Genomic DNA, 26,956 nt, shown 5'->3' with positions numbered 1-26,956 from the left:
AGAGTCCTGGCAGGGGATGAGAATGCGAGGAACACGAATCTCGGATGAAATTAGCGAAAGGAAGCCGATAGTTCGTGTGAGGGCTAGTCTATAACTTACGGGGTCACGAGAGTCTTCGGAGATCACGAGTACGACGCTAAAAAATCATCGGTAAGGCCGCTATTTCGTGTGTGCTCGCGACTATTAGGTTCACAATGATTAAATCTATTCTCTCGGATTTTTTGTTTCCGGTCGTATCGATTTCAATCGCTATCGACCGAGTTCGCCGATCGTTTATCACTACAGAAGGAACACGGTGATTCGTCCGGTACGGATTGAACGGGCAATGTCAAAAGAGGAAATCGCGCTTCGATTTTTCCTATTTAAAAATTTCACGATAGATTCGACTTTCGATTTCAACGGAAATTGCTTTTCAAGCGACTATGGACCAGATTATCGTCTCACGCATCGATCGAAGTTAGGTATTGACTCCTTCGCCTACGATATCGTGGTTGAGAGGCGTGGCTCGTAGATAACACCGAAGCTAAACAGCACAGCAGGTGGTCAGGCTCGCGCGTTCATTCTCGCTCGTTCATTCTGGAAACTTCCTGTTTCAGTTACGCGTTATTCCCCGTCGCGTTCGGACGTAGTGGCTCGACGCGTGAGCAACCGTGCTGTTTGTTTTGGTGCGCGCCATTGGAACCGAAGTCGTAGTGCGTGGGAGCCACTCGTCAGACTTGGAAGTCCTCGATTCACGTATCTGGACACGGATTAAAGCGCCATGGACCATCTCGCTAATTGTTAGGCGATCGAAGAGAGAGAAGTTTCCGAGATCGAGAGACCTGTTCGTTGTGTCGATGCGAATTTTCCGGCTGAAATTCACGTTCGTCCGAAGGAAGATCGGTAAGTTGAATAGAAACACGCAACATCGAGTTTATAACGTTTATATCGCTCTTCGACCGCGTGAAATCGTGATTACTTAAGTTTGATCGGTGACTGAGCCGAGGATGCGCAGACGGTGAAAAGAAATTCGCGTTAGTGTCGGATAGGAACAGCGTTCCAAGACCTCGCGTCGACTGGTGGGTAGAAGCTTACGCGTGTCTTTAGGTACTTAACAGTAGCAGATAGAGATACATTAGTCATGACATAATCGACACGCCTCGTTATTTTCTATCCTTCTCATCGACACCGTCATCCCTTATACCTGTCCCGAAGGTGTAACTAATATTCTTCCCTTCTCTACGCACGCTCGCGCCGTTTCTTAACAACGTAACACTTCCATTATCTTTAACAACAACAGTAACAACATGTTTTCTCCGATAGCAACGTATTTATCAGTTAGATTTGCGATTTCCGTTCTTATCCTCTGTAATCCAGCACTCGTGTCTCGTCCTCGAAGCAATCGTGTTTTGACTTCTCGAAAAGCCGGATAGAAAGTGCTTAAAAATCGGTGAACGTTTATGAATTAATCGATATATAGATTCTCCCGTGGAATTTTCCTGAGCAAACGTCGTTTCGAATGTCGCGGACTCGCGTGTGGTTCGTTTCGTTTCGCTTGAACGCACGAGGAGTCGAAACAAGTGCTTTTCTAAGTGGAGTTGTTCTCGACGTGCGGTATAAGCCACGACAGCGGACCCTTGGGAAACGAGGGTTCGATGGATCTTGCGAGTGTAAATAACGGTGGTAGAACTGAAAGAGCACCGGGTATTTTAAGAAGTGGCCTGAAAAATAATTTCGACGCGAACTCCAAATCGTCGCACTTCTCGTGCACCTCCCTCTTCGTTGCACGATCAGAAAAATTGTAGCGGCGAAAATTTACGGCAAAGATCCTTCGATATTTTCGTTTTTCGAAATGGAAGAAAACCGTTCTTCCGCGGTTTGCTTCGTGGCTTATACGGTACAATGCGTTCTATATACAGCGGACGTAGTTTTAGAACATTAATCCTATCTCTGTCGATTTTCCTACACATACACACACAAAATCTTTGGTTTTTCTGCAGTTGGCTCAAAAGGACTGACTCTTCTTCAGCTACTCCTTACGAGGTTAGATCTTTATATACTTTATATTTAAATTATTCATCTTTTCTTTATCTGTAGAAGTTGCGGAGTGTCAGGGTGTCTATTAAGTCGCAAAGCCTTCGACGATTACGCGATCGCATCGATGCTTCTAAAAAATATTTCCCCTTAAAGATTACGCGCTTGTAATTCACTGTCGCAGGCACCCTTGCGTATTCTAAAATATTCTAACTCCGAATTTAGGTATTTTTCTTGCTTCTTTGTTCCTCGTTGATCGAATTTTAAAAGGAAGGATGAACCAGTAACGATTAATTGTGCGAATATTTAATTTAAATAATTCAGAACGGGAAACGAATCGTAGAATTTTTGTAATCTATGTTGGCAGAAAGGTGTTCTCTATAGTGGTTCATGGTTTATTAATTTTTGTAAAACATATTTTCAGAGACCGAGGTGTTTCGTGATTTCGTTGAACAAAATTTCTCGGGATATTCCAGACAATAATCGTCACTGGATAACCCTGTTCATCTTTGTTATTAAAAACGTGGCACGCAAACACCTGACACTCCACGATGCAATTTTATTTAATCGTTACGCTCGGTGGATCTTTATTACGTGTACTTTTTTTTGTTGAGCATATTACGTCCTCGAAATAAGTTTCTTTTAGAATATTTCATTGTTCTTTTTACCACAATATACATACTTAACGTGTAATAGTAGCTCGTGTGTACATTACGTATTAAATATATATATATATATATGTATATATGTATATATGACATACTCGAATGCCACAGTTATCTTGTATGGTACACATTGACATTTTCCATCAAGATGTCGGTTGATTTTATTATTATTATAATTTTTTTTTTTATATACTTTTAATTCATTTATTTATTTTTTTATTTTTTATATTTTTCGTTCTTTCGCAGCATTTTTGCTCGCCCCGATAGTCCGTTTTAACGAACGATCGTGGGCTGGAAGTTGAAGCCGTATTTTTGGAAAACGGGCCGGAGTTTCGTACAAAGTTTCAACGAGATTCTCAAAAGATTTAGGAATTTTCAATAACTATCTATTGCATTGTTGCTGCCTGAATATAACTTACGTCTTTTGTTTCTCTTTTTTTTTTTTCATTCGAGTTTCGTGTTGGTTCGTACTACGTTTTCCCTATTGATTCCACCGAAACACCATAAGATCGTCTACAACTACGACTTACGGTTTAAGAATTGCAGGCATATTAAAATAATTACCAACATCGTCGGTTTCCGTTTGTCCCGAGGTATCCCAATTTTAATTTCGCGAATCGACACGGATGTCGAGTAATTACGCAAGTTTTGGCATCGAGTAGCCAGAAATTTGCCCGAGAGCAAGAGTGGCATCTGTGTCAGACAAGAAGATCCATAAATGGAATTCTCCAAACCCGTAAACAGTGCGAGACACACTGCCCAATTACCGTAAACCCAAGGATCCATCCCGTGGGATTAACTCTAAAGTATTACTCTTTCCAGCGAAATACCCGAATCGTCCATCATCGAATATCAAATCCTCCCAGAAATCCCTCTCTAGAAGACAAAGTACTGTCCCTCGAGGACAGTAGAAAAATTCCCAAACAATAGTATCTGTCCGATCATCGTTGTCACGAAGCGAGCACCGGACCCTTTCGGTTCCTCGTGACGAAAGGCAGAGCTTGGAAACGTGGTCGTGGAAATATTCGTTCATCGAGAACAGAACGATCGTGGTCTCGATGCTGCTTCCTCTTCATAGGCACTGAACGTTATTCCCGTGCACGAAATTCATTTTCCTTCTTCTCCATCTTCTTCTTCTTCTTCTTCTTCTTTTTCTTCTTCTTCATCGGCTGTTCCCTCTTCGATGGCCACTCGAAACGGCTCGGTTTCGAGGGCCTCGCGTTCAGGGGAAGCCCCGACGAGGCTACGAGGCAAGAACTCGTTGTCCAAAATGGCGGAGGCGAGCCGCTCCGCTCTCTAGGGACGCTTATGGTCGCGCTGACGTGGCTGGGCAATCGTGGCCGGATCTCTACGATCACAGAACTGTCTCCATCTCGGCGATTTCCGTTCTGGTTGCATCCTCGTCCGGAATCCTGCACGGGACAATCGATTCCAGTTAGATTGCAAGAATAGAACGAGAAATCGAGGAATTATTGTCTCGAATTTGGGAAGTTTCTAAATTCTTTCGGTGCATTGTTCGGAAATAGGAGTACTATAGGAGGAAATTGTCACAGAGACAACAGTCTTCATCTAATATATAATTTCTACTTGCATCCTTTGCAGACACGTTGAATTTGACGCACGGTGCGTTAATGAAAGTTGGCTACTGTAATGTAACTAATTGTATTCCCTTTGCAGGTTATATTCCGAGCAATCCATCCACGGTATGCAGGCATACGAATCTAACGAGACAGGTCTGATGCAGGATTAACCTGGGAGAACATTCTAATCGCTGAATATAATTTTCCACTGTAGATAGAGACTGACTGTTCGATGATTATCAGAGGCTGATGATATATCCTATTCAAGTAACTTGTCAGGGTCGATGTTGGTTACTAATGAGGTAGATAAGTCCACCGCGTACTAATAGCTGAAGAAGCTTTCGCTAAAATTATTACAGGCGATAAAGTCACAAAGCTGGTGGATCTATGATCACGCTGAGAATTACAAATTGTAGCTTAACATCCGGTGGACACGTGAAGCTCGAGTTACCTAGCTACACCTGTTACCTCTGTGGGTCTATACTGTCGCGTGTCTAGCTACGAGGTCTAGAATTCGCAGAAGATTGATAGGCTACTGTGTAACCATCGAATGCTCAGATTTGGAGAACAGATTTCGTTTAGCCTTTCAGGACTGCCGCGGAACATTTGCAAAGAACGAGAATGCGAAGTCCGTGAAACACGCGTGGGTACGTGTGAGTATACGTATTCGATGTTCGAGCACGCGTGGAATTTTGTCGAAGGAATGGCTCCGCCGCCGAGGTATACACGTAATCGAAATTTTCTGCGTAAACGTTCCGCAGAGACGTTCTTTGTCCGGATAGGCGTGTTTTGCATTTTTATCAGGAATTTCTGGAACGTTTAGGGAATATGCTGGCGTGGTAAGCTGAGGTAGCTGTTGGACCCGGGCGGTAGAACGGGGTCAATTTCAAGCTAATTCGAAAGGAGACTAAGCTCTCGTTGTCGTCAAGAGTTTCGACAAAATTTCGCTGTTACAACGCCAATCGCGTGGTAAGCTCCATCGAATTGAAAGAAATATAGGCACAGCAACAGATCTAGGTACGATATCCAAGTGTTACCACAGTTAGCTAAACCGACAGTGAGAGGAATTAGGGTCAATGGAAACTTGTAACTCAGTTGTCGAATTTACCTATAGATCTCTGGTGGCAAGAACTTGTTGGAGTACTCCGTGCTGACCACGTGATTCCTGGTCATGTCCCTGGGCCTGGCTACGTCGATGGCGTCGATGAATCTACGTTCAAGAGAATTTCTACGTGACATTTCGGAGAGAGGAAAATTTCATCGTTTACTGCCTGTAGACAGGTAGACAGAGAAACGTATACAGAGTGAATCATCGGTATTAGAATCTGAGGTATCCTCGTTGTTCCAAGCGTTTATAGGGTACGTGCAAAGAACTACACGTTCGGCAACCAAGCTTCCAGGTAATAATTATTTTCGTTCCTTTCCTCAACTTTCAGCTTGTTATTTCGTATTTCTCGAATACCCTCTGGGCAACCGTACGGAATTTCTTAAACACTATCGAACTGACGTTTAACACTCGAGAAACTTCTGTCGAAAGCACATTTTATTCGAACACGATATCAAAATTCGAGACTCGGGGAAAAGTTTCGAATCGCGTATCTCTGCAAGACACTTGACTTTAAACTCGTCTAACTTCGTCGATACCTCGAATATTCTAGACACTCGGTGGTAAGAAAACGAGGCGAACATTCGACGTGTTCACCTGTACAGGAGGATATTTCGTCAAGAGATCTCTATTTTAATGCTCCCTTGTCGAAAGATCGCGTCTTGTCGGATTTATAAATCCTTCCGGCTGTTCCCGGTGCAGGTCTCGAGTCAGTGTATCGTTACCAACTAACGCAGATGTTAGAAGGATAAATTCAGCTATATTTCGTTGTTCCCTAGATCGAGAAAGTTTCATTCTCTCCAGGAGAATTTCAGTCGCTCGAAGTTATAATTTAACGCTTAAGAGTGGCGCGTTCGTGTGTCGCGTGTACGTGTGCACGTGATATGGGATACCCTATAGAGAAAATAGCATAGTTTATAATACGGGAACTCTATGTAATCCAGTTTATAATACACGAGCGTGATGTAACGTTGTTTATGCTGGAGGGACTGTTACAGTTGGCGAACCAGGTCAATACGCGAGGCGTCGAGAGTTCCGGCGACTTCCGGAAAGCGCCACAAATTTGCCACGAAATTCGTACAGCTCCGAACCGGATGCCACGGCACTTCTTGGCGGAAGGTCTCGCGTTGTAAGTGACAACGAGGCAAGAAAGGTTGCGCGCAGTAAATTGATACACTGGTCGCTGATGAAAATTTTCTCTTATCGCAGAAATAACAACAGATTCGTGTATTTCTCTATTTATATTGCACTGTGTAATTCGAAATACTGTGAACAAAAATCGCTGTAGGATGTTCGCATAGAAAGTATCCATACAGTTAAGGTTTCTTCCAAAAATTCTGAAAAATAGGTCCTTTGAATAGGAAAAGGTTTCCTTTCATCTTCACGCGAGACAAGATACGTCAGATTCCATAGTCAGGCAATTGCACTCCGTACAAATGACTCGACCATCGTGCTACATTTTTTCCCTGGGTTTCCCTAATTCGCAGCGATTTAGGCCTCCTCGCATTGTCGATTCGTCGCTATCGCGAACGATTTATCGTTCTGCTATAGACTTCTCGACACAGTCGCCACGGGACTACCGAAAACTCATCGTTGAACTCGCATGCCATGCTTCCGAGCACATGAAAAGTGGGTAGATCGATACGATACGAAAATACGAGTTCGAAAAGTGAATAGATAGGTATATAGATATACAGGAACAGAAGAGAGAAAAAAAAAATGAAAAAATAAATTACGAGGCAGTATAAATAGAGAAGAATAAATTCGAATAAGTATATGCAGACGTTCTAAACTACCAAGCGAAGCGGATAATTTACTTCTACTTTACTTCTGACTTTTACACCGTTATCATCGATCCTCGCGAAGCTCGGTTCTGCCATTTCCTCTTTCTGCTATGTAATATCTGGTGTTGCTTCGCAGAGTCGTTATCCGAGTAACTGGAATTTGTTTTCTTTTTCTTCAGATAAGTACAACCACGAGAAACACGCTCCTCGAATAACTTAATTTAATTTAAATTTCAATGGAACTTGGCAATTCGGAAGTTAGTTCCAAGGACTCGAAACTCGTCGAACATTTATCCACAGAGACCCCACAGCGTGGAATCTTCGGCAAGCTCTGTGGCTCCGACAATTCTACCCTAATGCCGAGAAGAAAGGTATTTATCCCGATATACCGAGTGATGTATTTTCAATAGAAACAAGATCGTTTGCGGGTACAGGGATAACGTGGGTCGTTAGCGGAAAAGAGATCGGGCAGAAACAAGCCTCGCGAGATCGATTTAGCTCCCCTGTGTCAACGGTGCACGGATTTATCGGCGTTCGACCAGCTCTTTCTCGATTCCCCACTCGTTCCCGGCATTTCCTCGGCCATTTCGAGGAACGGCTATCAACGTCTCGTATCGATTCGTCGATTTTCACGTGCATCGCGAAGACCATCTTCTCTACCGAAGCGACGCAGGAACCTATTTTTCCAAGAATTGGTACCAGGGTGAAACGCCAGCGTCGCGATGGAATACGGATTAGCGCGGACACGTTCGGGCGAATCGTCGAAAGCCACGTCTGTTTGTCACGAAGACGTGCCCCGCACCTATGGAACGACTTGGAATTTCAGATGTGTCGGCGAAATGGTCCCGGCCGAAGAACAATATCGTTCGCTGTTAAGCAGACGTGCCAGATGTCACGCCCGTGCCATATGTTACGCCACCCTCTCTCGCTCCTTAACCCTCTCGCGACCCCGCGTGGCGCTCGGTTTACTTTTAAATGGCGAAACGCCTCGAAACGACACCAGCTGGCGGACAAACAAGCGTGAATTTTTCTGGATACTTGGCAGCCGATCCCGTGCCCCGTTGTCCCGCTGCCAAGTCCCAGCTATCCGTGACCCAGTAACTGCATCTCGCGAATCACGTTGCTGGCGGACGTTAAAGGAGGTCCTCGTTGTTGCTGAGATCAGCTGCCGCGATTGCTGCTCCTTTGGAGTGCAATTTCGAGGATGCGAGAGTGTATGCAAATGGGAGATTGACTTACAGATTCATAGCGGAAGTAGGAATTTTGGATCAGGTATTCCTCTCTATCACTTTGCCAAGTTTCTTACATGCTACGGTGTAATTGATCGAAATTTCTTTCAAATTATTCTCCCCTTTCTTCGAGTAATTTTCCCGACAGAAACAATCTACAAAAGTTTCTCGGAAATAGAATTATCCATTCGATCTATATTAAATCCCATGGAATAGGTGGAAGTCAGGATTACGTGGAAAGGAGTGAATTAATAACGGTGAAAAAAATTTGTCAGAAACATCCACGCGACGGTGAAATAATGCGTCAGAGATTCGCTTTGTACGAAAAGCCATGGAATCGAAACGGAGGGAGGAATAACGAGCCGGAGGGAAAAATTGGATGGAACGTTAGCAAACCGAGCGCACGGACCAGAGGTGGTTTCCCGAGAGGTCGGAGGAACGCTGAGCACGCCGGAAAATCGTCGTTCCAAGGACGATACCATTCGACGACACACCGAGGGGAAATATTTGCTCCGGTTCCTACGTCACCGAGCTTTCTTACGTGTTGTGGGCGTTGCGGACTTACGAATCGAAGTATGGCGGTAGCGGATGCGGAGCTTCCACCGCCAATGACTCCGCTTGTGAATGGCGGTCCGAGCTTTGAAAGCATCCTCGCCACCAGCCGAGACTTCCGGTTTTCCTCCTTTAAAAAAGCCGACGTGGATATGTGCCAGGCTTCTCTTCCACCATCGTCCAACCGCCGCCAACCATCTCTTAACGTGTACCAGCAACACGTCTCCAACGACTCGAGATCCCTTTCATCCTCCCTCGCGTATAATCCGTTCTTCGTTACCCCCGTTTAAGAACTCGCCCCCTCCCCGTTTCCAGAAATACAGAGATAACCGTCGCGGCAGAAGTAGAACTCGAGCAAGCGTGTTTGGAAAGTCTGAGAGATATCGAGGGAAAGAAGCTTGGGCAAAGTGCACGTTTCATACAACCCGATCGACAGTTCCCTCTTCCGTTTGATTTTCTTTGTCCGAGGAGATAGCTTTCTTTCCTTTTACCCCCGTGCAAGTCTCGGGAGTAAAAAGAGGTAGAAGAATAACGATTACGTTTCGAAATTCAAGCTTAGCAGTCTGAATTCGAGAATTCAGACGAGCCTTCGAGTTCGGATGTTCGAATTTAATTTTCTCTCTTTAATTCTCTCGTAGTTTACCGCCTCTTCTCCTCTCTTCCAAACACTTTGCTAGTCGAGTACGTCGAGGGACGGGTCCCGTGGAAAGGCAATTAATCGCGGCATTTCTCGACTAGGTCGCAGCGAAAGTTGGAAAGTTGTCGGTTTCCACGGGGCGCGAATATCGCGAGAACCGGGCCCGTCTTTCCCGGAAGTTCGATTAAACAACGCTCGCGATTGGTCGGGACAATGTACCTGGACGCTCCGCAAACACCTGCGGGCTTATCGGGCGGAAGTTTTAAGCGGAAACTTTTCTAGCCACCGGCAACGGAAGCTCATTCGAAGATCTCGTGTCGTCGAGAAGTTCTGCTTTCCTTGCGAGCAACGTACGCTCCCGCCCCCGCCCCTCGCACCTTTCCCCGGCCCCAATTTTCTTCCCCTCCGTGTCCACGGAACTTCTTAATATGAACAGAAATTCGAAGCCAATTTGCTGTGAAACAGTCTCGTACGTGATGCGACGAGAATACACCGTCGATCGTAACTTTGAGACCATCGCGGACGTTGGCCTTCTTGCTTCGTGACCGTAAACCTGAATCTGTTGCTTCTCTCGAATATAGTATCGGAGAATGGAATAAAATGCAGTGAGAATTGCTGAATTATTTTTCACGAATAGCCGTCCTATCTAGCTTCTTGCATTCTAATCTATTCGTTTGCATTTGAATCGTTATGTACATCTCTGTAATGTTCAAGGGCTGAAAGTAGTGGCGAGGTGTATCTACTGGTTACTCATGCAGGCAACGAAAATTTTACGGAAAACGATACATCGGATGTAGTAACTAAATATCGTCGGAACAAACATCAACGGTGAGCTAAATCTAAATAGAAAATATTCTCGGAGTTCTAGCAAAATTCGGTACTCGGAATACAGTTCTAGTGGTACGAGTCTACGATAACCGCGGCGACAAGGCGCGTCTTATCTTCTTCTTGCGTCCATCCAGGAAACGTCGGATCGATTTTCAATAAGCAACCGCTTTCCAATTTACCCAGAGATAGAAGTCTCAAACTCACGATCGTCGGCGTATCCGTGAAAACGGCGCAGATAGATAAAGAAAAACCAGAAAACGAACGACACGCTCGTGCCGATGTCACGACGTTAACGTACCCATGTATATATGCGTCTGAATGTATACACGAGAATGTTGTACATAGATATATACATTTTGCGACTGTATACACGGATGTATATACGTGTACGTCGTGGATAAGTGCATGCTGTGCGAGCCAGGCTCCAAGTGACGTCAGAAAGTAGTTGGGGATTTAATCTCGGTTCGCAGTTACTGTCTCGAAATTACACCGGGCGTATCGATTAATCGAACGTTAATTGCCCACTAGAGAAGCATATTCGAGAGACTTGTCGACACTCTCGGCTGAGGGATGCGGCTCCGTGATTTTCGCGGAGGAACTCCGTCGAAGGCCAACGTTGCGTTTCTCGAATCGAGATTGAATCCTCGGTAAATCTTACGGAGGACAGGTGAAATAACTATGCAGTAACATGCGAAGATCTGTCGTTACGGGTCCACTTCCGCTTTCACGAAACGAATTCGCAGTGGAGCAGAAGAGGCGTCGACCTTTAAAGGAAAGCTTTCTAGGACAAAGGCTCGTCGGAAGAGAGAGAAAAGCTGCAGCGCGAGACACTTCGCTGCGAAAGCGGATGAAACTTCAAAGAAAGCGCGTGTGTATCGAATAGTCTGGATAAAGGTACTTCGTCCGTCGCCATTATGCGAATCTTTTTCGTCGCTGATGGCTCGTTTACCCTCCCTTCGCCCTTTGTCTTGGATCTCTTCCTTCGATCACCGAGCGGATCTCCACGATTACATTTTCTATAGGGAGTTTCGTTAACAATTCCATCCGTCTAATTACTCTTCGGTACTCTTTAGCCGACGTCACGTCTACGGCGCATCCGTGATAAATAGGAGGGAAGCAACGAATAAAATTTCTCGAAGGGTTTCGACTCGATCGAATACTATCCTCGAGATCCCCTCGGATGAGCTATGGTCGAGGGTCTCGACTGCAATGCAGATACAGCGTCGAGTATTTTCGATCGCGAAACGACGGTAAACCGAACGAATTAAGTTCACAGCGTACTTGGCCTGCGTGGGCTTGATCCCGTGTGCTTCCAGATCCTTCTCCAGCTGACGTATCCTGATCCTCGCCATGTCTAACTCGTGCTTCACCTTCCACAAGTGAGTGTCGCATATGGGATCCCTGCATCTATGGTACCTCAAGATGTCCTGAGCCTCGTAGACCGCGCCGCGGAACGTCAGCGATTTTCCCATGCTCTTCGAAAAGAATTTTTAAGTAGATTTTACGCTTTCAAGCTCGTGTACCACGATACACGATACGAAGGAAAAGAAAAATGTACGCTTTTGTAATATGCAGACGCGATGATGAAAATTTGAACGCAAGAACATTGACTTCGCTGTGACCGATATACTCGGAGGGAAATATGATAGATTATGCAGGCCGGAAGCCGCTTACCAAGCTGAAAAGTGCGCAAGACCCACCGCCGTCGCTTCGCGCCAGATGCTGTCTGATATATTTGAAATACAAATATTCCAGGAGGAGGAGGACCGCTGCCAGAAGAATTCCCATCATCAATAATAGAAACGCGGACAAGAACTGCTCCAACGCCAAGGGATCGCTGCTCTTTTGTACCTCTTTGCCTGGCTTACACGTCCCTGTCATCCAGTACCTTCTTAGACGCTCCAAATCCCCTGGAATTTCAGTGTTCTTGTCTTAAGAATGAACACGGCAGCGTGAAAAGTCTTTCAATTCCTCCGACACCGCTGAACTGATTACATTTTTCGTTTTCGTCAGAGTCTTCAAAAATCTACCAGGTATATGCAAATACGCAATTAGAGTCAGAGATTCTGAATGTTTTAAAAAATTAATTAACACGAGATTTGTATTTTGTTACAGATTGCTGATTTATTGGAATCAATTTTGGAAGGAAAGAGTTCGAGTTGAATAAAATAAGACTCGATAATCGGGTAAAAATTTAATAAATAAATTTAATAGAGATAATCATTGGAATAGAATCCATGGATGATACGACTCGTCGTCTGATTTCAAAGGACACGTAAACAGGAATAGATACCGTTGTCTCTGTAGTCGAGCAGACGTTTGTTGAACATCTGCAGGTATTTGGAATTCCTCGAGAACGCGAGGCCGTATCCGGTCATGGCGTACCAGGATCCCACGGTCAGTAATCGGCAGTCCTCATCCTGCGCCACCAAATAGTCCAGCACTGTTCCGTCGTAGATAAACGCGTCCATTTCTCTGTTTCGGAGGAAACGACCTTGTTCAGAAAATTGAGAAACTAGCCGAGAAACTCGTCGGAAAATCGTCGAATCGAACCAGTGGCACGGTTGATCGTCCCACCCACACCCCGGAAACTTTTTCTTCCCACGAAGAACCATCTCTCAGTCTTATCACGACTGCATTCTCTAACTTTCTCTCCAGGCACGAAGAAATCCTTCAGCGAAACGTTTTCCTGCATTCTTCCCGATTATTGCAGCTCGGTCACGCGAATATCAAAACCGAAAGTATTAAATCAATTATCAATTTGAAATTTCGAAGAATCGCAGGCATCTTAAGAAAATTCCCATTGTTTCAGATTAAGGAGTGAAAAGTTTCTATAGCAACTATAGTATTTATTTGGAAGATGGCCGCATAACTGTTCGTCCAGGTAAAATTTAAATAAAGACACAGAAATTAATTTTTAATGACACAAGTCAAGCTGTCATTCCATAAAATTCGTAGTTATTGTATGTAATGAAAAATTGAACAAAATACCGCGAATCTTGCATAAATAAACGTTAATTTCCATATTTTTTTTAGGAACCCAGTACATGGACGAGCACTCATGCTGCCGACTGTAGATTCAAGAGAACTTGATTGGAACTCGAAAATAAAAATTTTGGTATCAAGAGGAAGCATCAACTCGACCCCTGGGATAGAAAAATACCCTATTCTCCGTTTGCATGGTAATTTACATCCCACCCGCAGCCTTCGTTTTCCGAGCCTTTAACCTGACGCCGGATCGCGTCAAAAGCTAAGGGAACTAGCTCACGGTGATTAAGCGAGCAACTCCACTCGGGAACTTCGATAACGAGCTACGTGTACGTAATGCGTGAGCATTAAGCGCGGTTAAGCGGTGTCTGGCAAAGTTCTAACACAATGACAGACGGCAATTGCAACGACATACACGTTTGTTCGGCTTACCCGCTGATAACCGCCTCGATCCCCTCGGCCACGCTGCTCTTGTTGAACTTCTTCATGTACGCGTGCATGTCCTTGAAGTATTTCGCCAGCGTGCTGTCCGTGTGGCTCCAGGGTATGGTACCGAACTTGAACATAGGCTTGTGTGACCACGGCTTGGCCAAACGGTGATCGTCCACGCCGGTGAACTCGTGGAACTCCTCTCTCGTGATCATGAAGGCAGCCAGGTTGGCAGTGTAAATGGCCAGGAACACCACGGCGAACAACGCCCATACGTTTATCATAAATCTGGGTTACAAATGTGTAGTTAGGTCTTGTCGATAAGCAGTTGTTGGGTCGCGTTGTTGGCTCAGGGATACTAGCTGAGTAATTTTAGGAGTTAGTTGCGATTTTAGGTCTATTATCTTTCTTCGCATGGTATTCACCTAATTTTTGTGCTTCTTTATTAGGAAGATATCGAGAGATTTCTTTCAAATTTCTTTGACTCCACTTTTTAACGAGGATTATTTTCGTTCTCTTTCGTCGGTGGTACGAGGAATATGAATTCACGTATGAAAGGAAGAACTGTAATTACAGGAATAAAAATTCCATGTTTATAAGAGATAAAAATAGTAGAAGGGATTCGATAGGAGTACGAGAAAAATTACGCTGTCGGAATTAATTTTCGCTTTCATTTATCACTGCGTTATCCACCGCAATAATTGAAATCGATCGTTCGTAAAGAACGTCTACGTGCTGTATGAAACTTTAACATCGATACAAATAACCCCGAGCTAGGATACGTCGATTTGGTTCACGGTACTTGTTCAAATACACATTTGTACCCAGTATATTTCACAGTTCGTACCAAATTAATCAATCAATACCCGGGAACTGTATTTACATTGTATCCCATCGAAAAGGCTTGTTAGAACTGTGTTGTACTTCAATATTATTCCATATCGTGGTACAGTTCATACACAGACTTCGAATTTAATCGAAAATCGCGAAAAAACGAAGGAAGATCGGAACGAAGAGTGCAGAGACGATAAAACGATGTTTCTTTCAAGCCGATCAATTCGTCGACCCGGTTCCACGTTTGATTGATTCCTCCAAGTGGCGCATCCATCATTACAAATCCAATGACAATTATTTCCCGGTACATTGAATATAATACGATCACGGAAGCGGAAGATTTGATAGATGTCTGGAAAGTCGAAGACTCGAGGCTTCATTCGAGGTCGTTCATTCAACCGTCTCGTATTTTCCATTCGATTCCGCCCCAAATCCCAAGAGTTTGATAGGAAATTTCAACGAACCGTCATCAACGCGAGCACCGATTTTAATACACATTTTATTTCATATCTCGCGACATCGTGGCTTAGCAGCGCCGTGTTTTATCGCATTAACATGGGCCAGTGCCGGGGGCTTTTATTTACGATCTCGTCCGACCTCCACCGATTATCCCGTGTTATATTTTTACCAGCGTTGCGTAACTTTTTTCCCGCTTAAAAATTACAACCCGTTCGTCGAGGGATGAAATATTCCGCGGCCGATTCGCGGCAGGGCGGTCTGAAGAGCCACGGACGCCGGAAGTAATTCACAGGGTTCCACGGAGATTAAGCGAAAGAGCCGCATTTGAATTCGCCGCTCGACTGGACCGAGAAATAAAACGTTCATTTATCACGGATAATACCGCGGCCGAATACAGCTTCTTGGCACAGAAACGTTTCAACGTTCCTGGGCTGTACACTCCGTCCAGCGAAATCCGCGTTGCGATCTGAAGATACCGTCCTTTTGATTTAAAGCCGCTCTGTCTGCTTACCTACTCGCGAATTATGACGCTTCGCGCTGTCCTCCTATCAACAGACCTCTCCTGCAGCGAACTTTAATTACGGCGAGATAATCGGAATTACGACATTTTTGAGTAAACGTTCGGAGAGCAGCTAATTAATTACGATTTCGCGAAATACGAGATAAGTTTCAGGTACGAAATACGTCTGTAGGGTTTACTCTTAATTGAATCTGTTATTCGTAGATGCAAGTTTAGAGGTTGGAGAAGTAAGGACGCTTCTTTGATAACAGTAACAGCTTTATTTAGGATAAATGGTATCATTTGTTCGCGAAGTCTCTCACTCGGGATACTCTCAGGTCTCTAATTGTCTGATTTTCGTTCTTTCAGGACTCTTAATGCAAAAGTAAGTCCCTCTACAATTGCTCTCAATTCTAATCCATTCTCATTTGATTCCTTTTTTCAGGTTTACCCAAAATCCCGCAGTCAGTCGCTTTCCAGGCACACTCGCAACTGCACCCTCAATGGCGCCATGTACCTCAAGCCCTCAGGAACATACGTAAACTTTCTTTGTCATACATAATTCTATCATACAATGTCTCAAACACTCGTCGCATTCTTTCAGGACTGTACCTGTTCGACAAAATTCCCATATCTTTTCGCGTCAAATGTTCCAATATTAGCTGTCTCTGAAAGTAGCCGAAGGATCAGATATTCCAACAATCAGACTTTAAACAGTTTCCAAGCTATATATGCCAGGAGTTGGAAATGGATCGACATAGTATGGAATATCAGTGTAACCAGCACGGTAAAACGAATTGGGTAATAGAAACTGAAACAATTTCGCGAGAATTAACCCTAACGTTCGCTCCATTATTTCCGGAATTCCATCTCGAATAATAACGCGATCTCCGAAATCGGTCTTCGCATTTAAATTCAATCAGAGATGGAACGATCAGAGAGAACGAATTGCGCATGAAATATCCCGATCAGCCTCGAATCGCTATTAACAAGTTCCCATCTATCCCCGATTAAGATCTATTTTTGCCCCGCAGGAAAGAGGAAGGCAAAGGATTAGGACGAGAATTAAATTGGTCCACAAAGCACGCGAACGAAGATTCGCGAATGTCATGCGCGAACCGTGCGATCCCTTTTGATCCCTCCTTTGATCCCTGCTCGATGCAGGGAAACAGGTTAACCGGGTTTCGCGAGATCTCTCTTTCCACCTTGTCCCCGGCCTTACCGAGGGACATGATTCGCGGCGAGGATTTTAATTCCGATGGAAATTGTTTTACCGACCTGGATGTGAATCCCCTGGGAGAATCGATATGGACGGCTGCCTGAAATAACACGGCCCAGACCAGCCAGTACGTCCGACAGAAGGAGAACCGATGGTTGGGCGACGGATTCATCTGCAATCGGCAAAAACCAGCCACGTTCATCTCTGTTTGAAATCGTTTGTACGCTAGATACAGAGTGCAATAATAAGAAAACCCTCTGGTCTACGGCGTGAACTAGGGTAGGTTTGGGTGAAAGAGATCACGTGGCAGGTAGGAGTGTAATAACACGATAAAATAAAGAGGAGTGGTTCGAAATAATTCGATAGGAAGCCGTATTTTTCCAGCGTAGAAAATTATTTAAAGCGAACAACCACTCGGTGGCGTTAATTAATCGATTTAACTTAAGCTTCATTTTCTTCCGCTAGAACCGCATCGGAGCCTTCTGCGAGCAATTAGGGTGATTAATGTCCCTCTCATGGAGCTACTTAATTTTATCTGCGAGTATATAACATCGCACTGACCGACGCGAGGAGAAACCGTAAAAACACCCTGAAGATTCCGACGCGAAGCTTAAGAATCAAAGTCGCGTTAAGGGAAAGGGAACGTAAGAAATTGAACATCGTCCTGCTCCCTTCCTTTCGCTCTAGGGGAATTTTCAGCGAACAAAAAGTCGACAATCACGCTCGTAAACTGCTCACGAGATCGGAGCTTTAAATCGCAAATTCTAACGTCGGCGAAGGGGGAGTCAGGTTTTTTCGCGAATCGGGGGAAGGAGGACGTCGCGTGGTACGATGCGAAGGGAAGAATACACGATCAATCTCTTTTTCCCGGTGCTGTGTCACGGTGGTGAAGTGTCATTAAGATTAACGACATCGCGCGACGACTAATTCGCTGTGCGAGATGCGTTGCGTCGGAGACGAGAAAACACACATAGCTAATAAGAAGCGAAATTAATAATACCGGTTTGCGCGCAGTGTCTGAAGGGTTTACCTTCATGTTGAAACCGGATGGTGACAACCATTCGAACAGCAGGATCATGAACGTGGCCGCGTGTATGGCGACGAAGCCGACTAGCATCCAGGATGCGGTGTCGAATGGTTCTGGAAATCGTAATTGCACAATTTTTTCCTGCGAAATGTTTCAGAATATATTACATACATACGCAAGACAAAGATGGCGACGCGTAAAGTATACAACTCGCTGGGAATAATAAACCGAGGCAAATTTTTTCAAGCGAAAATACGAATAAAAATTATATCTTTCTTCGTCGCACACGTGGTTGTCGAATAAATAAATATATTATACCACGTATGTATATATGGTGGTATTCGCCTGCGCAAGGTTAATATTCATGCAAGATGCATGGAAACGTTCCTTTATATTTTCGAATGTCAATATTGCTTTATATTTACAAGAGGAGCCAAAAATGTAATCAAAAATTACTATACATATTCTGCTTCGTTAATTCCAGTCTCTATTAGAACGAGTAATAAATTCTTTTGATTTTCGGTGTATTCATTTCGAAGTACGTCATAAAAGTGTTAGTATCATGAATAAACATGGGAGAGATCGTCGGAGTTTTAAATAATTCATGGGATTATTCATATGGCTTTATAATTGCAGGTGGCTAATAATTCGTAGGATTATTCGTCGTTAGTTCTTCTCTTAATACATATCCTCGTTTTACAAGCAGGAATTAATATTCGGAGAAAGCATCGGAATGTAGAAGCAAGTAATACACTTTCAAATAATTACACCAATTTTGTCAACGCGAAAAATTTCGACATAGAACAGGGTAACGAAACTGAACGTACTACTGTCTTCTCTTCCGGTGAGCTTTTATTGCCGGTGATCGTTTGATAATTTCTCTGGAGTTTCGCGAGGTCTGTACACCGATCGGTATAAGAACGGTACGTAAACTTCCGGTTCGGATGATGATCCACTTACCGACTTCCTGTCTCGTGGAATAACATAGTCGTAAACCATTAACTTCCAGAAGTATTCCGGGAGTGCAACGCAGCCTGTTCTTAGAACCGATCAGCGTCCGCTTCGAATTTATCGCGCATTCCCTTCCAGCAAGGGGGTATAATACATCTGCTGCATTTTTGGAATTACTCAACAGAATTCGGGAAAATTGCAAAACTTCGGAACCATTTCTATCGTATAGTTTCATAATTCCAATCGAAAGAGGTACGTATTTTAAATAGGTACGCGACCAAATTTCATTTCGCGCGTTTCGTATTATTCGGGATTTAATTGCATAAAAATGGCCGACAAGCAACGTTTTATTATTATTATTTTCTCGCGTAACGCCATCGCGAATCCGTGCGAATTTCAGCAAGGTTCAAAGCGAATGTTTAATAGAGCATTTACGAGCACTTACCAAGAAAGGCAGTGGGAGATATAATACCAGTCCTCTTCGCCACCACAATGGCGATACCAGTCTCCATGTACGGCACCGTGAAATCGACTACGGCTTCTCTTTCCGAATTAATCATCAGAGACGTCATCACCATGTCTGTCTTCCGGTTCACCAGGTCGGCTATCAAACCGTTCCACTTCCCATTCTACGAACAGTACAATGCGTCTTTTATCTTTGTAGCCCTTCGTGATCCCTACGTCGATTTCGCATCGGGGCCCTGTCCCATCCGATTCTATTTTTCTCTGATTTTGAAACAGGAAACATTGCCATCTTCTTTGTAAAATAATTCAATAGGAATACGTCAACGGGAACGACGGGCTAGTTAGAAAAATACGGGAGTAGGATAAAATTTTGAGCAGCGTTTCGGAGATCTCAGTTAGGATACGGCGTGAAATGCGACTCGGATCGCAAAGGGTCGATTGCAAAAACAGGAACCCTGTAGTACACCTGCGTCAGGAAATGACATATCGTAAGAAAACTCGATTAACAGCGAGTATAGCTGCAAAGCTGTACAAACAGGTCGTTTTCGAAGATATTTCGCGCAGGGCGCATAATTAGTCCCTTAATTATGCAGATTGAAGGTGCGACGTGAGCTCGACGCTTTGTCGGCTGCGTGAACCTCGATCGTGCCTCCTCTGTCGCAGATTCGGGATTAACGGGCACAATCGCAATTACGCGTGAAATTAATCCGTATCGTCGCATCGATGCCTTCGCGTTAAAACCTGAAAGCTCGGATTAAACGGGATCTACTATACCGACGCGGACCAACTTCCAAGACGACCTCCGGCCATTTTCTCGATTATTGAAACTAATCCACCTGCCCGTTCTCGCGGATTAAGATTTCTTAATTGGTTTTATAGGAAATGATCGCGCCACCTATTAGCCTTTATCTTGGCCCATTGATCGCGGCATCTTTCTCCGGGAAATCAATTTCTTCGGACCGGAACTGCGACGGAGGAGTACAATGTCGCTGGTGGGCTGGAAATGCATGTTTGTATAGAAAATTGATAGCGAAATGGGATGGAAATTTGCCTCGTCTTTGGTACACGTGGAATAGATATCCTTCGTGACGCACACTTTGCGCGTTGCTTTTGCAGGGCACATTTGTTTCATAAAATTCGCTTCATTTGTTCCGCGTCATGAATAAACGGCGAAAGTTTATGTAGGCTGCATCTGCGAGGAACGTGTGATATTTGTACACGTGTGCGAATAAATTTGAAAAATGTACAAAGCGCGATATCCGATGCACGTTTGCGGATAAAATGTTATACATTACGGCAATCAAGGCTGAAATAATATTTCACTTCGCGATAAACGATTTCCCTTATGAATTTCGTTACTATCAAATGGCATGCATTTACTGCCTAACATTAGCCCGCTTCCCGCTGTATCGATATTTTATAAAATTGCATTTCAGAATCCACGATTCCATGGTGCATTCTTTTAATTGAGTTCTTGCCGTTTTCTTGTACATACGACACACCGTGCAACGAATTTTAACCTTTTTCTCTAATCCTATTAATTATTAATTAATTTTATTATTAATAACAAATTGTTCACAGTGTATATTTATAATAAAAATGGAAAAATTGATAAATTGCGGAATATCACTTGAACTCGAAACGTGCTTATTTTAAAATATACGTATAATTTAGAAAAAGTTTATAAATAATTACCCTTATTGTTAATAACGAAAATTAATATTGTTAGTGACAAATTGTGTGCATCGTAAATTTATAATAAAAGTGAAAAAATTAATAAATTATTGTCTATTACTTGAACTTATAACGCGCTTACGTTAAAATCAACCAATAATTTCCAAAAACGTTTATAAATAATCACGTCTATTGTTAATAACAAATTAATATTGTTATTAACAAATTGTTCGCAACGTATATTTATCATAAAAGTAAAAAAATTAATAAATTATTAGCTATTAGTGCCGAGAAATAATAATTAATGAAATCGTTAAAATTCGTAAATTTCCGATCGGGGTGGGGGACTCGGCCGATCGGAGTCTATATAAAGGGCGACGGACGGCTGCTCGAGTCATTTGTCGGTTCGACTTCGGAAGTGTAACTTCGAAATTTTTCCGAGTGCGCGAGGGGTGGGAGTTCGAAGTGAGGTTGGGGTTGGCTACCCCATCCTCACCCCACCCCAATTTATTAATCATTTCCTTTTGTTTTCAGATATTAATTTTTCTTTTCTTTCAGGTGTTAATTATTTTTTATTTCAGGTGTTATTTTTCGTTTATATTCATTTATATTTGGACATTCGAATATTTCGTATAATATTCCAATGTCTCGTCGTTGGTTTCTTGTCTCATCGTTGGGCTCTTTATCTCTCATCGTAGGATTATTAATAATTTTTATATTTCAGGTGTAATTTATTTTCTTTCAGGTTTTAATTATTCTTCTCTTTCCACATTTTATTTTCTCGTTTCTATTCATCTTCATTCGAACATTCGAATATTTCGTATAATATTCGAATGTTTCGTTGTTAATTTGCTTATGTGTAATTGTTGGTTTCTCATGTCTCATCGTTGGGTTGTTCCATCTATTTGATTTATCGTTGTCGTTCATATTCGTTTCGCTTTGATCGTCTTTCCTCGTACTAATCCGTTTCCTTTCAGGTTTATATTAATAATATTATATTCTGTTTCAGTTTTTAGGTTTCTCGAGATTCTCAGGTTTCTTCCAGAATTCATTTGGGACATATCAATGGATGACGCGGGGTGCGTACGTTACATCTAAGTAGACCTAAGTTGTAAGATAGATACCTAGACTAAGTTCCATGTGCGCGCTATTCGTACAAAGGTAAGCTGCCTAACTTGGAGCGAAATGTATAAATTCTCTATCATTCTCATATCCTCCTCGTTTAGCAAATAGAACATAATTGTTCTCGCGATAATCGCGAGTGTTCTTAAGCACCGACTAGCCTGCGCGACGTACTCCCTTGTACTCGACAACTTCACGTCTCATAAGTCATCCTCACGACTCGTCTCCGACACTCATTTCCAGCCACTGTCAATCTCGTCAAGCATCGAGTTCCAGGGTGGCCCTCGGGTCACTTGTTTCTTCTGGACTTGATGCGGGGGTCCAGCTGCCCCGGTCGCGTACGCGACTGGGGTTCGGGTACGCAGTTGGACGGACATAGTGTCTACGGTTAGACCACAGGGATGATTAAGTTCTACCCCGTGTGGCAGGGATGCGAAGTGTCTGTCTGGCTTGCAATGCCCCGCCGGACCCTCGTATCGACTCTGGAAGTTTCATTGGTTCGGGGACTATCCTTGGTCCGCGTGTAAGTCTTGACGAGATTATGGCAGTGACTGGACATGGACTAGGTCCGATCGGGAGGGTGCCAAGGCATGAAGTCGTCTTGTACTCGAGAGTACGTCTCGTAGGCTAGTCGGTCTTTCGAATAATCGCGAACTCGTTCGGGCGCGTCGCGATTTTCTATTTGCTCGCGTGTCTCATGTTTCATTCCCTATTTTTATGGGAACTTATTTTATTGCAACAGTAGAGTTTTAGTATATCGAATCGAAGTCCCCTTTGTAAGACACGAAATAAAATAAAGTGTCACTAACGTCACTTTAATTTAATTCGCTCCAAGTTAGGTTAAGCTATCTTTGATAGGGATAGCGCCAGTAGGCTGTGCCATTAGGGCACATGTCTGGGTCTCGATGCGTAACCACCTCCACGTGGTGAGACCTGGTAATTGGTATCGTTTCCTAAAAAAAATTGTTTTTTTTGGGAAACGATACCAAGCTAAGAGCTACGCGCAAAGTTTAAGATATTTCCTAGCTCTTGTAAATTTTCGATATTTCAGTTAAACATATGACGACTTTTGGAGCTGCGAGAGGGAAGTGAACGGAATTCTTGGCAATGACGTCATTCAAATATAGTTATAGTTCATAAAAATGTATAAATGATCCAATTTGTTATTAATAATAAATTGTTCATAGTATAAATTTATAATACAAGAAAAGAATTAATTCATTGGTTATTACTTGAACAATATCATACTAATGTTTAAATGTACCTATAATTTGCAAAAGTGTAAAAATTATTACACTTATTTCTAATAACAAATAGGTCACAACGTAAATTTATAATACAAGCGGAAAAATTACTAAATTATAGGCTATTACTAGTATATATAACGTATTTGCGTGAAAATGTATCTATAATTAGCAAAAAGTTAATAAATTGCTACATTTATTGTTAACAACAAATATCTTGCAACGTATATTAACGATAAAAGTAAAAGAAGTTAATAAATTATTAGCTACTACTTAAACAAACAACGTATTTGTATTAAAATGTATTCATAACTTACAAAAAGTTAATAAATTAATAAATTTATTGTTAATAACAAATTAAAATCAATGATAACAAATAGTTTGTAAAGTATATTAACGATAAAAGTCAAAAAAGTTAATAAATTATTAGTTATTACAGCGGAAAAGTAACTTTTAAAGGAATCGGTAAAGTTCGGAAATTTTCGCCGATCTTCGCCCGGCCGCCGCTATATAAGGGGCCCGCGTGCAGGCTCGAGCCAGTTGTCGCTTCGACTTCGGAGGGTCCGCGTTAATATTTTTCTTTCAGGTACTAATTATTTTTTGTTTCAGCTTTTAATTATCTTTCTTCTTTCAGATTCTATTTCTTTTATTCTAGATTTCATTGTTTGTGCATTCGAATATTTTGTACAATATTCGAATGCTTCGTCGTTGGTTTATTTGTATATCATCGTTGGCTTGATCAATGGCTATTCAATGGCCATTGTCTACTCTCTTGAATAATTTAATAATAATTCCTTCTTTCAGGTACTAATTATTTTTTCTTTCAGGTTTTAATTATCTTTCTTCTTTCAGATATTATTTCTTTCATTCTAGTTTTCATTGTTTGTGCATTCGAGTATTTCGTACAATATTCGAATGCTTCGTCGTTGGTTTATTTGTGTATCATCGTTGGCTAGATCAATGGCTATTCAGTGGCCATTGTCCACTCTCTTAAATAATTTAACAATAATTTCTTCTTTCAGGTTCTAATTATTTTTCTTCTTCCAGATTTTATTTCTTTCATTCTATTTGTCTCTTTGTTTCAGCATTCGAGTATTTCGTACAATATTCGAATGCTTCGTCGTTGGTTTACTTATGTCTCATCGTTGGCTAAATCTTTCCTTTCACAAATTTTACGACTTCCGTTCGATTTGTTTTCGTTAGAGCGCTCGAGTATTTCGTAGAATACTCGAGCGCTTCCTCGCTGGTATGTTTATATCTCACCGTTGGAATGTTTCTGTCTCGTAGTTATATAGCTCAGGTCTCGTCGTTGGCTTGCTCGTTCCATTTGGTTGTTAGCCTTGATGGTTTCCTCGAACTAATCCTTTTCCTTTCAGCTACATATTAACAATAATATATTCTGTTTTAGCTTTTAGGTTTCTCAAGATTCTGTTTGCGACACATCAATGAACGATGCGTGCGTTTACTTTTAAGTAATCATAAGATAGATCCATAGACTAAGCATCATGTGCGCGCTATCTGCACAAAGGTAAGCTACCTAACTAGGAGCGAATATATATATTTTCTCTTATTCCTCTCGTTTACCAAACAGAACATAATTGTTCTCGCGATAGTCGTGATTGTTCTTAAGTACCGACTAGCCTACGCGACGTGCTCCCTTGTACTCGACAACTTCACGTCTCATAAGTCACCCTCACGACTCGTCTCCGACACTCATTTCCAGCCACTGTCAATCTCGTCATGCATCGGGTTCCAGGGTGACCCCCTCGAATCAGTGCGTCTTCTGACCTCGACGAGGCGGTCCGCTGCCTAAGTCGTACGCGACTGGGGCTCGGGCACATGCTGGCTGACGGACTAGTACCATCTACGGTTAGACCACAGGGATGATTAAGTTCTACCCCGTGTGGCTGGGATGCGAAGTGTCTGTCTTGGCCGGCAACCGCCCAGCAGGGCCCTCGCGTTGACACTAGAAGTTTCATTGGTTCAGGGACTATCCTTGGTCCACGTGTAAGTCTTGGCGAGTGTGACAGTGACTGGAATTGAGCTAGGCCCGATCGAGAGGGTGCCGAGGTATGAAGTTATCTCTGTACACGGGAGTACGTCTCGTAGGCTAGTCGGTCTTTCGAATAATCGCGAACTCCCTTTGTAAGACACGAAATAAAATAAAGTGTCAGTAGAGTCACTTTAATTTAATTCGCTCCAAGTTAGATTAGGCTACCTTTGATGCGAATAGCACCAGTAGGTTGCGCCACTAGGGCGCATGTCGGGTCTCGATGCGTAGCCACCTCCACGTGGTGAGACCTGGTAATTGGTATCGTTTTCCAAAGAGTAATTTTTGGAAAACGATACCAAGCTAAGGGCTACGCACAAAGTTTAAGATATTTCCTATCTCATGTAAATTTTCAATGTTCTCTATGAACTGTGAAAATTAAGAGAAGGCAATATCTGTTAAAGTAATGTGAGAAGAAAGAAGAATAAAGTAAGGGAAGTAAGGTAAGTAAGGAAAATAAGGTAAGTAAGGTAAGTAAAATATTTAAAATCTCCCGCAAAGTTTACGAAATATGCCACGATAGAATTCTTGGAAATGACGTCATTTCTTAGAATCGGTCGGCGAACATCCTCCTATCATCTTATGTTACCCTAGTACAAAGTCGCGAAATCGGCAAAGAAATTGTAGCCAAGGCCGCAAAAGTATTGCCCGAGAATTCTTGGAAATGACGTCATTTCTTGGAACTGTCTCGACGAGCGACCTCTTGTAACGTCATGTTCTCCTAATACAAAATCGAGAAATCGGCTGAAAATTTTACGGCATGGCTGCAAAAGTATTGTCCAAGAATTCTTGGAAATGACGTCATTTCTTGGAACTGTCTCGATGAGCGACCTCCTATCATGTCATGTTATCCTAGTACAAAGTCGCGAAATCGGCCGAGAAATTCTCGCCGAGGCCACAAATGCATTGCCCGAGAATTCTTGGAAATGACGTCATTTCTTGGAACTGTCTCGATGAGCGACCTCCTATCATATCATGTTATCCTAGTACAAAGTCGCGAAATCGGCCAGGAAATTTTTCTAGGGGCGGTAAAACTATTGTCCAGAAGCGGCAAAAGTATTGTCCAGAAGCGGCAAAAGTATTGTCCAGGAGCGGCAAAAGTATTGTCCAGGAGCGGGAAAAGTATTGTCCAGGAGCGGGAAAAGTATTGTCCAGGGGCGGGAAAAGTATTGTCCAGGAGCGGTAAAAATATTGTCCAGAAGTGGGAAAAGTATTGTCCAGAAGCGGTAAAAATATTGACCGAGAATTCTTGGAAATGACGCCATTTCTTGGAACTGTTTCGGCGAATGACCTCCTGTCATATTATGTTCTCCTGATACAAAATCGCGAAATTGGCCACATATATTTTCTCGAGACCGCAAAAGTAATGTCCACGGAATTCCTGGAAATGACTTCATTTCTTGGAACTGTTTTACCGATATACCTCTAGTCATATTATGTTCGCCTAATACAAATTCGTAAAATTGGCAGAAAGTTTTGTGCTAACTCTACCAAATTTGTAGGCCCAAAGTTCTGTCAGCATGAGAGCTCTTTTACTGTTATGTTTGCCTAATACAAATTTGCAAAATTGGAAGAAGGTTTCATGCCAACTCTGCGAAATTT

At 42.8% G+C, this 26,956-nt stretch overlaps 1 protein-coding gene across 1 annotated transcript in view; it reads right to left on the bottom strand.

The window, feature by feature from the left end:
• Window positions 1-3,995: 3,995 nt before the first annotated feature.
• The window catches only part of Nmdar2 (glutamate ionotropic receptor NMDA type subunit 2), a 154,887-nt gene continuing 131,926 nt past the window's right edge, over window positions 3,996-26,956 (bottom strand). Inside the window, exons 9-18 of the mRNA XM_017900755.1 lie at window positions 19,245-19,428; window positions 17,822-17,961; window positions 16,881-16,993; window positions 13,814-14,098; window positions 12,687-12,868; window positions 12,068-12,303; window positions 11,675-11,868; window positions 8,942-9,058; window positions 5,367-5,468; window positions 3,996-4,090 (exon numbers count right to left, since the gene is read on the bottom strand). Coding sequence (XP_017756244.1) covers window positions 4,033-4,090; window positions 5,367-5,468; window positions 8,942-9,058; window positions 11,675-11,868; window positions 12,068-12,303; window positions 12,687-12,868; window positions 13,814-14,098; window positions 16,881-16,993; window positions 17,822-17,961; window positions 19,245-19,428 — 1,611 coding nt within the window. The 3' untranslated portion in view covers window positions 3,996-4,032. The remainder of the gene's footprint in view (window positions 4,091-5,366; window positions 5,469-8,941; window positions 9,059-11,674; window positions 11,869-12,067; window positions 12,304-12,686; window positions 12,869-13,813; window positions 14,099-16,880; window positions 16,994-17,821; window positions 17,962-19,244; window positions 19,429-26,956) is intronic.

This window comes from Eufriesea mexicana, unplaced genomic scaffold (assembly GCF_001483705.2).
Source record: "Eufriesea mexicana isolate 0111107269 unplaced genomic scaffold, ASM148370v2 scaffold1357, whole genome shotgun sequence".
NCBI classification, from domain to species: Eukaryota; Metazoa; Arthropoda; class Insecta; order Hymenoptera; family Apidae; genus Eufriesea; species Eufriesea mexicana.
Note: the sequence above shows the minus strand (reverse complement) of the source record. Positions and strands in the feature narration are given on the sequence as shown.